This window comes from Mustela nigripes, chromosome 6 (assembly GCF_022355385.1).
Source record: "Mustela nigripes isolate SB6536 chromosome 6, MUSNIG.SB6536, whole genome shotgun sequence".
Lineage (NCBI taxonomy): Eukaryota > Metazoa > Chordata > Mammalia > Carnivora > Mustelidae > Mustela > Mustela nigripes.
Window position 1 is genome coordinate 25,220,538 of NC_081562.1, and position 15,016 is coordinate 25,235,553.

A 15,016-nucleotide genomic window follows, 5' to 3' on the forward strand; every position below is an offset into this window, starting at 1 on the left:
TTTTTTTTTTTCTTTCAAAGTTAAATGTTCAAACAGTGAAAACTAAAATGCTTCTTCCTTTCCCTGTCATTATCCCCCCTCCATTCCAGTTTAGAGAAAAGGTTTTCTGGGGGTTTTGTTTGTTTGCTTGCTTTTTTAATAATGGAAAGTTTTAGAATAAGTGGAAAGTTTAGGGGTAGTTAATCTGTGTTCACAGGAGGCCTTTCTTGTCTTGGAGGTACTTGAGAAAGGCAGAGGCTGTCAGCACTGTTTCCTTTGAGGCAGGAAGTCTTCCTTGTTTCACCTCAGTGCCTAACACAGAACCTGACTCTGCAGGAGCTCAGTGAAGGGCTAGGGTAATGTGGACACGCGTTACAGATGGAGGAGTTTAGCATGCTTTGTCTTTCTACTGCTCCTTATCTCTTTCCTCTTTCCCTCTTCTCTTACTGTTTTCTAGTATCTTAACTTCTCCTTACTTACTTCTGCTCCTTTTCTGGTGCCTTTAGCTGGTGGCTCAAAGTAGGGGATCAGGGTTTTGAAGTACTATCTACTAGACTCTTTCTACTTTAGGATGAAAATCAGAAATTAGAAGAGAAATACAGGTGGGGTGCCTGGGCAGCTCCGTCAGTTAAGGGTCTGCCTTCAGCTCAGGTCTTGATCTCGGGGTCCTGGTTTTGGGCCCCTGCTGGGCTCCCTGCTCAGTGGGGTGTCAGTTTTCCATCTCCCTCCCTCTGCTCCTCCCCCAGCTCATGCTCCCTCTCTTTCTCTCAAATAAATAAAATCTTTTTTTTTTTTTTTTAAGATTTTTATTTACATGATAGAGATCACAAGTAGGCAGAGAGGCAGGCAGGGTGGGGTGGGAGTGGGAAGCAGGCTCTCCGCTGAGCCAGAGCCCAGTGCGGGGCTCGATCCCACGACCCTGAGACCATGCATGACCTGAGTCAAAGGCAGAGGCTTAACCCACTGAGCCACCCAGGCGCCCCTAAATAAAATCTTAAAAGAAAGAAATACTTTGCTTTACATTCAAAGTAAAGTTTCTATTACCAAAAGAATTAGCAACTTCATTGCATGACTCATGCTTTTTATATCTTTCAGAGATCTTTTCAGTCTTTGTTGTTGTTTTTTACCAAAGAGGGATAAAGCTAGTGTTTAGAAAGGTGCTTTTAAAAGTATCTGGAAGGGTGTCTGGGTGGCTCAGTGATTAAGCCTCTGCCTTCGGCTCCTGTCATGGTCTCAGGGTCCTGGGATCGAGCCCTACATCAGGCTCTCTGCTGAGCAGGGAGCCTGTTTCCTCCTCTATCTCTCTCTGCCTGCCTCTCTGCCTACTTGTGATCTCTGTCTGTCAAATAAATAAATAAAATCTTCTTCTTCTTCTTTTTTTTTTTTTTAAAGATTTTATTTATTTATTTGACAGACAGAGATCACAAGTAGGCAGAGAGAGAGAGAGAGGAGGAAGCAGGCTCCCTGCTGAGCAGAGAGCCCGATGCGGGACTCGATCCCAGGACCCTGAGATCATGACCTGAGCCGAAGGCAGTGGCTCAACCCACTGAGCCACCCAGGCGCCCCCTTCTTTTTTAAAAAAAATATTTTATTTATTTTTTTGACAGAGAGAGAGGCAGCGATCACAAGTAGGGAGAGAGGCAGGCAGAGAGAGCAGGGAAGAAGAATCCCTGCTAAGCAGAGAGCCCGATGCAGGGCTCGATCCCAGGACCCTGAGATCATGACCTGAGCGAAAGGCAGAGACTCAACCCACTGAGCCATCCAGGTGCCCCAATAAATAAAACCTTCTAAAGGAAAAAAAAAAGTGTCTTGAGATCTAATGGGACACCTCTAAATTAGGTGGTAACTGAAATTGTTTTAGAAATAGGAGACAGGGGGCACCTGGGTGGCTCAGTGGCTGAGCAGAGAGCCTGCTTCCCTTCCTCTCTCTCTTCCTGCCTCTCGGTCTACTTGTGATTTCTCTCTGTCAAATAAATAAATAAAATCTTAAAAAAAAAAAAAAAAAGAAATAGGAGACAGTATGGTGATGTAGGTAAAACTGTGATTATTCTGAGCTTCAGGATAGTACTGTACAAGTACAGACTCCCAGAAAGCAGCACTGAAAGACCTGCTGTGAAAGCATGGCTCAGATGATCTCATCCCAGGAGTTTGTTACTCAGCCGCGTACACTGATGATGAGCTGTTTCACATGACTGATAATGCAGAAGCTTCTCTCTGAAGTCAGTTTTTATACAAGTCTAGACTTTTAAGTATCTAGAATGATAATTTATTATTTTTTTTAATATTACAGGTGGCACTCTAAATGTGTGAGGAGGGAGAGCATGCATACCAGCAAATAAGCTTCCTATGTATGAGGCATTGTTGTTAGTACATTATTCATTATAAATTCATTGAATCCTCATAAATCCCTTTCAGATAGACACTATTATTATCCCTATTTTATGGATGAGGAAACTGAGGCAAATTGAGGTTAAGAGCTTATTACCCAGTTTTGCTTAGATAGTAAGTGATAAAGCAAAGATGAAAACAGGCAGCTTTTTGCTCCAAAGCAGATATACTGCTTTTTCCAGGTAAGCTACTAAAGCAAGGGTCAGTAAACTTTTTTGCTGAAGAGTCAGATGGTAAATATTTTAGACTTTATAGGCCATGTGATCTCTGTTGTAGCTCTTCAAATCTGTGGATATAGCACGAAAGCAGGCATAGAAAGTTCAAAAACAAATGTGTTTGGCTATGTTCTAATAAAACTTTATTTGTAAACACTGAAATTCGAGTTTTATGTAATTTCTACACATCACAAAATATTTCTCTTGATTTTTTTCTACTATTCTTGGCTTATGGGCCTTACAAAAAGAAGCAGCAGATTGGACTTGTCTACTCATCCTGTGCTGTTTTTGTGAGATATAAAGATAAAGGTCACTAATTTATTTTTTCTTTTTTTTTTTTTTTAAAGATCTTATTTATTTATTTCACAGAGAGAGAGAGAGAGACCACAAGTAGGCAGGCAGAGAGAGGGCGGGGGTAGCAGGGGGAAGCAGACTCTTTGCTGAGCGGAGAGCCTGATGCGGAGCTCAATCCCAGGACCCTGAGATCATGACCTGAGCTGAAAGCAGAGGCTTAATCCACTGAGCCACCCATGCACCCCCAGGTCACTAATTTATCAATTCATTCATGTAAGAAATAGATCAGGTATTGTACTAAATACAGTGGTAACCAGGGGTGAACAAGAACAAAACCTTCCAGTTCCTCTTACCATTAATTCCACTTACGTAATGGACCAGTTTGTTCTCCTCCTTCTCGTGTCTGCTTTTAAAAATTTGTCTTTATTTCCTGTCCATTGCATGTACTAGACATGTGCACATTATGTCATTTACTCTTCATAATAGTTTAGGGAAGAGGCTAAAGAGCCAGCCATCTGCACACAGCAGGTAAGTAGTAGAGCCTAGATTCAAATGCAAGTCTGTCTTGGATTTAGGTGTTTTTTTTTTCTCTTGGCTAGTGCCTTCTCTCTGCTCCTAGGAATGTATGAAACTGTAATGAAATGCTTCTGACCCTTTCTAAAGGGAATCCCTATATCTCACTTCTTAAACACATTTGTTTTTCCTTCCCTTCCATTTGTTCTGGCTCTAGCTTTCGAAGATGCTATGCAGGTTTGTTAGAAATGTTAAGGTGTTTCCCAGGTTCCCCAGTCAAGAAAGCTAAAATTAAACAGGGAGCTAGTTAATCATGTAACTAGTGAAAAGATATAGTGATGCATGGAAATGAGAGTGGAGGAAGAAAGCCCATGTCCTTCCTGATGCCCTCACCAGCCTCTCAGTCTTGGAAAAAAGAGACCTGTGTCTCCAATGTGCTCTGAGAAAGAAAAGGGTTCTTCAGGGCTCTCTGGGATTATAAGTAGAATTGTTCATGTATAGTTTTAAATAATGAAGTGAACTGACGTGTAAGAGTGACAATCTCAGCTCCCCATCTTGGCTGCTTATGGGCTCCTATCCTCCCCACTGCAGTGGGAAATCCCAATTAAAGGTTGTAGTTCCTGTTAGAAAGTGGGAACACTCAAGTAGGCTTGGCTAAAATAAGATCTTAGATGGAAAGCAAATGTCTTTTTTGTTTAATTGCTGGTTTCCGTGTGATTCCCTACTACTTTATTATAGTGGGGTATATATTTAAGGTAATATTAAATATTCTGTAACAAGTAATATGTTGTATTTTTGTAACACATAACATTAATACCTCTAACTTGAAAATTGCTTAAGTTTATCATGACAAACTTTGGAAGTATATGCAAAATATAATAGGTATACAGGAAGCTAACTTGATATCCCTTCAAGGGGATTTATCAGAATAATTCTATTAGAAACTGTCAGTACACCTGCTTTGTACTTAAAGATCCCAGAAAATAGCACCCTCTTTTGTGGTTTTAAGTATTTTAAATTAGCAATTAATTAAATTAATAATAAACTTATAGTTTGTGTATAATTTTAAAATAAATATGTAACTTAATATTTTATTAATTCATAATATAATTAAATTAATGATGTTTTGATTGTTTCCTGTCCACCCTGTCAGTGAGGAAGGGATTCCTGACCATGGGTTATGAGGATTGCCAGACGCATGACATCAGACAGATAAGATTCATGGCAGTTTGTTGGTCACATATACAGCCTAGAGGAGGAGGACATAGCATGCCACACAGGGCCACACCAAGCATGCACTTGGGAACAAAGTGAGTCACCAGGGGCTGTGCTGTGGAAGGCAGACCCTGCAGTAACAAGGGAGTGGGGTGACCTTTGGTTCCCATGGGACAATGTGATTGGCTGGTTTGAATAACTGCACGTGTCAAGGGGCTAAAGTCCTCTACTCAGGTGTAGCCAAAACTGTCCCTGTGATAGACAAGATCGTTTGGCTAGGGCGCCCTGTCTGAGGAACAACAGAGTAGGAAGGGTAACTTGTAGTTAGGCCATTTGACATCCTCTTGGTTTTCCATTGATGTTAAGGCAGAACACAATAGGTATCATACCATAGTAGTTTCATCATACCATAGTCAGTTTTACCGACTGAGCCAATTCATAGTCAAGAGCATAGCATGGTCGAGGGAACGATCACATTTTCCAAAGATCTCTCCACCTTGTCAGTGGCTGCTCGAGTTATGAAATTAGTGGAAGCAACGTGGCATGTATAATTGACACAAAAATACACGGTCACACTGTTTAGGAAGAGAGTCATAGGATAAGGTGTTTATGTCCTCATCAATCAGTCTTACTTCCCAGGCCCAGCTTCCAACTGGGTTCCCTACTATAGTGTTAGAACCAGGCAAGGCCAAGGAGAGGGCTTGGGTTTGGATCCCCAGTTCCCACTGTGGATGGATGCTTGCCTTTTCTGCCATGGCTGCCTGCCAAGAGAGAGATTTCTCTCTAACTTGATAAACACCCTAACTTTTGGGGCACCTGGGAGGGTCAGTGGGTTAAGCCTCTGCCTTTGGCTCAGGTCATGGTCTCAGGGTCCTGGGATGGAGCTCTGGATTGGGCTCTCTCCTCAGCAGGGAGCCTGCTTCCCCTTCTCCCTCTGTGTGCCTTTCTGCCTACTTTGATCTTCCTCTGTGTCAAATAAATATTTATATGCTAATTATGCCTATATGTTAGTTATGGTGATTATCCCAATTCCCCCTGCCTTTATCTGTTTAGGAAAGCTTCACTCAGCAGGTAAAAAGAAAAGTAACCAACAGAATTTACTGTTTGAACATTAACTAATTCTATAGATTATCTTCATCCAGCCCCTAAAATAATATGATATATGATAAGCCCTCGATATTTATTGAAATAAATGGCATAGCAGTTTTATGTATTTTAAATAGTATAGAGTATATATATGACAATATATGTATTAATGTATTTGTAAATATGCAGCATTTGTGTGTGTGTGTGCACGTGTGTGTATGTGGGTCTAAACATGAAGCACTGTCATGTAGCCATCCCCTCCTCATTATTTCTAGTGTCCTTTACTCAAGAGTTATACATTATACAGTGAGGAGGTGGAGAGAAGAAAGGATGGTGGGTCAACTCTAACTTAAAATTTTTTCAGTTTTCCACAAATAAACATCATCTTCGCTACAATGACAAAACTGTATTGAAAATGTGCTGTATTTTATTTGGAGGCAGTTCCAAGCTCAAGAGAATGCTTTTCTGTTTGTATTAAGAAAATTAAGAAAACGATTTCAGTGCATATTTCTTGAAGAATATTTTAAGGAATCATTCTCAAACCCTTCCAAATTTTAAGAAAACAAAACTGCTGGTAATTAAATGTTTGGTATTTATTTTAGCTAGTGCTTGTTTCAGGAGGCTTTTTCTTTTTCTTTTTCTTTTTTTAAAGATTTATTTATTTATTTATTTGGCAGAGCGAGAGAGACCACAAGTAGGCAGAGAGGCAGGCCAAGAGGGGGAAGCAGGCTCCCCGCTGAGCAGAGAGCCCGATGTGGGGTTCGATCCCAGGACCCTGAGATCATGACCTGAGCAAAGGCAGAAGCTTAACCCACTGAGTCACCCAGGTGCCGCAGGAGGCATTTTTTTTTAATAACAATCTATTCCTCTCTAGCTAGGAGCGGCTCATGCCTGAATCAGATGCCTTCCAGCTAAGATGGAGAGACAAGAGTGCCTACTGGATTGTGATCAGACCTAGGCTCCTCTTGTGTCACTAGGATTGCACCAGGAACCCTGGAGGCCTATTTAGAGGCAAGAAGTTTTCCCACAACTCAGAATGCTGTGGGAGATGCCTGATAGTATGGTACTGTTCACTGTGGCATAGGCAATAGGTTGTGTGTTTATTACTCAGTGGCCCCTGCAAAATGTTGAATAATCCCTTTACAGACTCTTTTTCTCTTTTTATTTTTGTTTTTTGAAAGATTTATTTATTTATTTGAGAAAGAAAAACAGAAAGAGCAGGAGGAGGAGCATAGGGAGAGGGAGAGAGAGAATCCCAAGCCGACTTCCTGCTGAGTACAGAGCCCCGCGTGGGGCTCTTTCCTAGGACCCTGAAATTAAGAGTCCAATGCCCAACCGACTGAGCCACCCAGGCGCCCCTCTTTTTCCTTTTTTAAAGTCATCAGCTGGCTGGCCAGAAGGTCATTCCTCTCTATCTATTCTCTAGAGGCATACTGATGATTTTCCTGAACAATCCCCTACCGGCCTTAAGGAAAAAGCATAGTCTGTATACCTTTCCCACCTAAAAAGTAGTTAAAGGGGTCAAATAAAGGCAATCTTGAAAACCAGCAGGAATTTGCTACCACAGAAAGGAGTGGCTTCAGAAAAAGGAACCACAGAAAATACCCAGTTTCCCTGGAATGTAAACCGGAGGACTAATAAAAGCTCCTTCTGGGGGACCCTGTCAGGAGGGAATACTAGGCTTCGGTGATGGACTTGAAAAACACGCCCACTTCGTTTTCTAGCTGTAGAAACCCAGCTTGCTAGTTTTAAAAGACTTGGTTGTTAACACCTCTAAAATCCATGAACCAAAGAGTAAAATGCTAATTGTGTTCATTTTATGCTGCAAGTTTCTTTTCACTTCCTTTCCTTTTTGTGGTAACAAACTCCTGCTGTGCTATCCCTCATTGTAGTGTTTTTGTTTATTCCTACTCTATGTGATATTAATCAAAATATTTAATTGAAAGAAGTGAATATGTTATATACATATGTGAAATTATTTTTTACTAAAGCCCAGATTATAAAATTATTAAGTTTTAAAATTAAAATAGTTTATCTTAATGGTTTCTCAGAAGATTAAAAACTACTGTATATTTAAAAAACTAATGTATATACCTTTCTTTAAGGGGAAGGATTTCCGCTATTATAGTGTATTATGAACATTTTCCGTCCACAGCTTTACACCTTATTAAAGCAGTCAGTAATAGAGAAGACCTATCAGATGAGGTAGTTTGCCTCTTAGCATAGAGGGGTCACACTTGAAGAACCTGATTTTTGTTCAGGTCAGATAAGTTTGCCTCACACTCTTTTGGCTTTTATGTTCTGTTACCCTGACCCTCTAGCTCTGCAAGTACTTAAAATAATTGCTCAAGACCCCATGTTTGGAAAACCTAAAAACATGCCACGAGTACATGACTTGCTTTATTTGAGAATGAAAATGGCAACGTATACTTACTTCACAGTGGTGCTGGGTTTCCTGAAAGTAGTAGAGAAATAACTCATTTTAGGGGTAGTTCCTATGTAGCTTATCTGAGTGGAAAATGGAGAAAATTCTGTAAGCCCCATATAATTGAAAAGAGGGCCTGAAAACAAGAATAAAAGTGGTTTTTAAATCATTTTTTTGGATTTGATTCATGGTTTTCAACCTGACATTGGAATCTAAAATTCAGTAAAGAAGCTGAAGTACCTGAGTAAAACATACTCTGGTGAAACTAAATAGAAACACTTTTTTGATGAAAATTGTGAGCCAATATCCTGTAGTTGGCATATAATAATATCTAACTTATGAAAGCTTTTTTTTCTTATTTTTCTATGTAATATTCATCCTTAAGTGCTTACCAGTAGTTTTTCCCATTCATTCTGCAATAAATATGAAAGCAGCCAAAGGAAACGCATAATCACCAAGTCATAATGAGACATCATTTGTAAAAGAATTATAACAACATCCTGCGGACTAGCAGATTCTGTTCAGTTTGGTCCAGGAGTAAAAAGGAAGAAGAAGAGAAAAGATCACAGAAGTGTTCAGATTTACATGTTGTGACTTGAAAAGGAGAAAGAAACTTTGAAGCTGAGCATATTGGAATAAACTTTTTTCTTCCAAGTTTGGAAGGAATTACGGGGTACATTCATTGTTTAAGGGTCTCAGAATAAAATGGCAGACGAGAGGAAAAAGGTAACTGGATTCATCAACAACAGGGGACAGGATTCTGTGCTTTCAAAGTGTTTTTCAGTTAACTCTACTTCTCCTTTTCCTTTCTCTGCTATCCTCATCCTCCTTCCCCTCCCTTTGCTGGAATTTTCAGTTTACTGGAGGCTCACAAGAATGTTTTGGTGGTGATGTCTGGCTCAGTGCTGTACAGATTTCACTTTCCTGAAGACTCTTAGGGGAGATGGATTAAATAAGTATTTTTAAATACTAATTTAAATTTCTTCTTAGATTTCTTCTAAAAAAGAAATCCTCCTTCATGTGACATCTTAACGTGAAAGAGAAATTTGATGTACTTTCAGTGGAGGGAATACTTTCCTTATCGCAAAAACATAAACAAAAAATAATTGATTTTTTTAAAAGTGATGGCATTAAATAATCAGTCTAAATGTGTTGATGCTTGACTGTGGAACTGAAGAACAGCTGTCTAACCAGTGGGCATTTACTTCTGGCATTATTTTCTCTGTCCTTACTCCATCCAGAAACTAATCATCCTTGGAAAGGATGGCCTGGGAGGTAGAGCCCAGTCCTGACTCTGTCCTGGTTGTGGTTGCAACTTACTTTCCTTTTATTTCTATTATCAAGTTATGAAATAACCAGGCAGAAAAGTATAGAGGAAACACTATGTCCTGTTCCTTTAATCCAGAAAGCCTACAGTGCTAGGACATTATCTTCCAGACCGGGGGAAGGAAATGTAAAGAAGACAGGAGCCCCCAACATGACTAGCATCAGTAAGGAATCCATACTTCATTATCAGAGATCTATAGATTTGAAAGCTGTTAAGGATTACATGAGAAAAGAGATTAACAATTTTTCTCTGTTGGATCACATAGAGCTGAACATATAAATGTGGTTACTAAATGCCATCTTTCCTGATTTTGCTCCTGAACCCATTGTCTTTCCTTAAAATCATATCCCTTGTTAAGATATCTCTATTTCAATTAATATCCCCCTTATTTTGCTGATGACTGTTCATGAAATCTTGAAGGAAGACAGGTTTTTCCCCACCTCTTTACCCTGATGATTTTTTTTTAACCTCTTATATCCAACCCTTCCTCTTAATTCCTCATATAGCCAACCTCATTTCTGCACTGTTGAAATTACTTCTTAGATCCCCATCCACTTCTGTCTTTGTGCCTGCCTCCATTCAGCCCCCAGTTAGTTCACTAGCATTGGGTTATAAGATTAGTCTTCCTAAAACCTTACTTTGCTCACTTTCCTCCCTTCTAAGCTTCAGAAATCGTAAATGGTCTCTCCTGTTTACCATCCAGATGTATGGGGAGCACCTTTCACTTCAGTTGAATCTTTTGAGATCATCAAGAGGATCTCACTGATGCTAATTAGCAGGGCTGTCCTTTTCCCTTGTTGGGTCAGGGGAGTGGGGCAGAGGCTGTGCCTACAAGGCTGGATTGATGGAAGAGGTGTTATTCTCTGCCTCATTGGCACTATCAAGAGAGAAGTATGGTAATGACATTCGACTTAGAGTTCTATTAAGGGAATCTTTGAGGTCTACTGGAAGATTTGAGTCTTATTGTTAAAGGCCTGCAAGATGAGTATGGACTCATCTATTATTTATGACCTTTGGCAGGTTGGCAACTGTCATTCTCTCCAAGCTCTTTTTTTCCATTAATTATATATAGGAGACCTCTACTACAGCCAAAATGTTTTTTGTTTTCTGAATACAGATATCCATTTCCACACCACTGATTATAATACCTAGGTTGGCCTTTCTTTAAACCGCGCACTATCCCAGTGTTACCCCTCCAAACCTTTCTTTGTGATCACTACTGCCATAAATACCATCTGAACTTCTGAAATTTAACACCCTTTGCTTTCCAATGTAAATTTTGTTTATTCAGTAAAAATTTACCGAGGGCCTGTTAAGTATCAACTTAACAGGGTATTCAACTGAAAAGACCCTTTACTTGTTCTTAGGAATTTACGTTTTAGCTAGGGAAACAAATTTATCAACAGGTACATTGGAAGGAGAAGGTGTGGAATTCAGAAGACAGGTAAGCTAATGTGAGAGAGGGAGGAGATAAGCAGGGAAGGTTTTCTGTAGGAAAGCAATTTTCAGAACTAAATTCGCCCAACATGGGACACCTAGGTGACTCAGTCTGTTAAGCATCTGCCTTCTGCTCAAGTTAGTATCCCAGAGTCCTGGGATTGAGTCGCTCATCAGGCTCCTGGCACAGTGGGGAGCCTGCTTCTCCCTCTGCCTTCCACGCCCCCTGCTTTTGCTCTTTCTTTCCCTCTGACAAATAAATAAAGTCTTAAAAAAAAAAAACCCTCCCAATATTTTGTGGCGGTTATGTTTTGATCCATATCCTTTTAATATTTAAAGCCTTTTTTTTTTCTTGTTCTGAATCGTTAACTTTTGTAAGTATTTATATGCCTAATGGTTGTGGCAACTAGCTACTTATTATCTCATCAATAATGGCTTTCCAGATGTTGAACCAAGAAACACCTCTCAGCTCTCTCTTCAGACAGAATAAACCCAATTTCCTCACAGGTGCTACAAGCTGTTACTGATTATCCAAAATTTTTATACTGTTGAGTCTAAAAGAGTGCACTGATTTGAAAAAAACAGATTACTGGGCTTTTGTTACAACTGGATTGTGATTCAGTGCCTCAGGGTGAGGCCTAAAGTTCTGTATTTCTAAAAAGCTTCCGGTGATGCTGAAGCTGCTCATAGATTGAACATGTTTTGAGTAACAGGGTTTTAGAGGATGTAAAGAGTTAAAGAATTAATGATAAAAACAAGTTGAGGTAGGTTTTGCTTTACTTAAATGGATTTCTCCTGCAGTCTCTCTATCCTGTTAACTTTATTTACTCCAGCTAATTTAAATCAACTAATTACCCAGCTGAGTTGGGCTCCTGTCCCTGCACCCAGAGGCAGTGAGTTTTGCCCGTGATCTGACTGGGAAGCTTCCGCTCTCCACCCCCAACTCCACCCTAGGGTGTGAGTATCCTCCATGTCATGGAGCTATGATCGGGCGCGCACCCACCTACTTGAGGCTGTGATATGATTCCCTAAGGCCCTCCAGCTCCTGAATAGTAGGAACCCCTGTCTTTGGCAGAGGGAGGTGTTCCTTTTGGCATTCTGCCTTCATCCAACTGGTTTCTCTAACAGTTGAGTTCCAGGAATGGCATCCGAGGCTGTCTGTATCCTACAATGTGTAATCAGGAACTGGCAGAGAATTCATCTTTAGCTTTTAAGATTCCTGTTAGGAATTTTCATAACATGTAGAAGCCATGGCAGTTGAGTGACCTGGCCTTGACCCGTAAAGAGACCTGCCAGGGTGAAGTGCAACTGTCTCTTTATTCTCAAGTGTTTTCTCCTGACGATTTTCTCTGATTCTTTTACTGACTCTTCTGTTCTGCATGTATTCTTGTAAACTGCAGACAGGAAAACAGTTGCTACAGATAATTCGTTCCTGAGTCTTTACAACCAAAGTTAGAATTATTTCTGCCGTCTTCCTGGGGAACTCTGCTATGGAAATCCCCCCCCCCCCCCCAGACTGGATTGCAACAATGGCTCTTAGATTGAAGAGATTTGTCTCAGTACAAAGTGGAAAATGTTGATGACGTCAGGCTGGAGAGGTGGAGGTGGTAAATGGCCTGGTACAGTGATTTTCAGACTTCCAACATGTATCCCCTAGGGGCCCTGCACCCCTAGAGTTTCTGATTCAGCAGGTCTGGATCAGAGCCCAAGAATTTTTAACATCCTCATCCCTTCCCTTGTCTTATGATGTGGTTACATAAAAGGAACTGGGGGTAATCAAGGAGGCTGGGCACATATTCACAGTAGCCCATGCATCGTTCATTACCTCCCAATTCTGGCAGATTTGTTAGTTGCTTTAAAAAAAAAAAAAAGTAAAACAGACCCAGGGAAACACCACCTCTTCGAATGTTCCCGCGTAGCTAGTGAGTGCCGGTTTGTGGTAACCTAGGTTACATCCTTCCGAGGCTTCTTGGTTCGTAGGACAAGAGATATGATCTTTTCAAGGAAGAAGATAGAGAAGCATAGGATTAGGGCAGCTATGAAAATGAAATTGGGTTTTTGACAGCTGAGATAGCAAAAGAGAAGGGGAAGTTTGGTTGGTCTGGCTATTTCCATCCTGGTGTTAACATCCCTTAGGTATACCGAGCTTACATCATAGGAATAAGACGGTTGATCTTATGTGGGTTTTGGAGAGTATTCCTTGTTATTAAATGTGACTAATGCGATATTCTCTACTGAAGCAGTTCTGGAGCATCCCAGGAGGGACACAACGATCTTGATCTTGGTCTTGGTGAACTTCCTTCGGATGAGGAAGAAGACATCAATAGTTCTGACGAAGACGATGTCAGCTCTGACTCTAGTAAAGGGGACCCTGATCTGGGAGACAAACAGGTATATGTTACTATTTAATTGTTTCTACTTCTGTGTTTGTTGGTCTCATAATATTTAGAAATAATATTTATCAGCATGATAGGCACAAAATCCCTAGTTATTTTTTTCTTCAAACTTATAAAATATTATCTAATTTAAAATTAGTTTCTGCTATAATGTAGTACCTAAGATATTATCACATTTCTAAATGCACATCACTTAAACTTTAGTAATTTTTTTGAGAAATTTATTTTTGGCACTGTCTTTGGTTTTCCTTTTGATAATGGAAATCCCCTCTAAGGATTGTTTTTTCTATTGCTAGCAATTCTACTTGAAAGAAGGGAATTAGATGCATTTCAGACTTAATGAAATCTTTTTAGAGATAGAAAAAGGCTGCGATTAAAAACATCAGGATTTCCTTTGAAGTAATTTGGTACTTGTATTTTCAGTATACATGAAACAAGATTGGCCACATGTTGATAATTATTTAAGATATGTCAGGACATGGAGGTTCATTGTATTGTTTCTTTAGTTTGACAAGAATGGTTCACTATGAATATATATTTTTTGAATAAAGGCATCATTACAAAGGTAAAAATAGTATATTATGAATAACCCCACGATGTGTTGAAACATTACAGCAAGACAGAATTTGAAAGGATCCTCGTAGCAAGCCTATGAAACCAGAGAGGAGAAAATCCATGTTTGACCTAACTTCTATGCCATAACTTACCAAGCAGTTGTTTTCTGTTTAATATATTTTAGCTTTTTAAAGTTTATTTCAACTTTAAATGAATGGCACAAGTTGTGTAATTGTCTAGTTTTAAATACCAGCTCCACCACATACAAGTTGGTTGAGTAACTGCAGGCAAATTATTTAATATCTTTAAGCTAAAGAGCCCCCGTTTTATAAAGAAAAGGATTTATTGAAGAAGTATGAGGACTAAATGATTTGGTTTGTGTAAAGCCTTAGAACACTGTTTAGTACATGGTAAGAACTCAGTGATTATTTGTTTATTTCTTGTAAGACTTTATGCTGTAAAGTATTGAATCATAGAGTTGGAAGTAACCACTAGAAATTATTTAGCCTTAAGGTCTCTGAGTGTGTAAAGTACCTAACCCGGATGAGTGACTGTTCTTAAAGGCCCAGCATATACTTCAGCAGTGTGTGGGTCTTTACTTTGACTATTAAGTAATTCCTCTGATGTTTTACTGCTATGTGCTATCTCTGATTTGAAAACTTATTTTCCTTGTCGCTGAAGATCACATATATAGATGGTACAAATATTTGTAAAATACTATTTCCCAGATATTTACCAGGCATAAAAAGTATGTACTAGGCATAAAGCAGTGTTCAAGGATTTTGCTCTCGAACAGCTTACATCCGAATGGGACAAGAGGGGCCATATATTCACTAGAATAGTGAGAACTTCAGATTATTATGTGCTATGAAGGGAATAAAAAGAGCAATGTGCTAGAAACTAAGAAGTCTACTTAGTATAAAGCCTCAAAGAAAGTGATATTTGACTGAGGAATATTTGCCTAGAAAGAGCCAAAGCCTGTAGGATTTGGGGAAGAGGCTTCCAGTGGTCTTCCTCTCCAAGGGCCATAATTAAATCAATCTTCACTGTCTTAGCTATAAGTTCTTTTTCTAACAAGTACTGCTTCCTGTTGTTTGGGTCTGTTCATTTCTCTTGTTAAAACCCTTTCTGATTTCTGCCCTTCTTGAAGTATGGCACCAAAAGAGATGTCCACTTTCTATTAGGA

At 39.6% G+C, this 15,016-nt stretch overlaps 1 protein-coding gene across 3 annotated transcripts in view; it reads left to right on the forward strand.

The window, feature by feature from the left end:
• Positions 1 to 15,016, forward strand: part of FGD6 (FYVE, RhoGEF and PH domain containing 6) — a 131,464-nt gene that overhangs the window by 29,148 nt on the left and 87,300 nt on the right. For 2 of the 3 annotated variants that reach the window (XM_059402333.1, XM_059402335.1), the window contains exon 3: positions 13,120 to 13,270. In XM_059402333.1, the coding sequence (XP_059258316.1) occupies positions 13,120 to 13,270 (151 nt within the window). The remainder of the gene's footprint in view (positions 1 to 13,119; positions 13,271 to 15,016) is intronic. The other variant, XM_059402334.1, reaches the window with a different exon arrangement.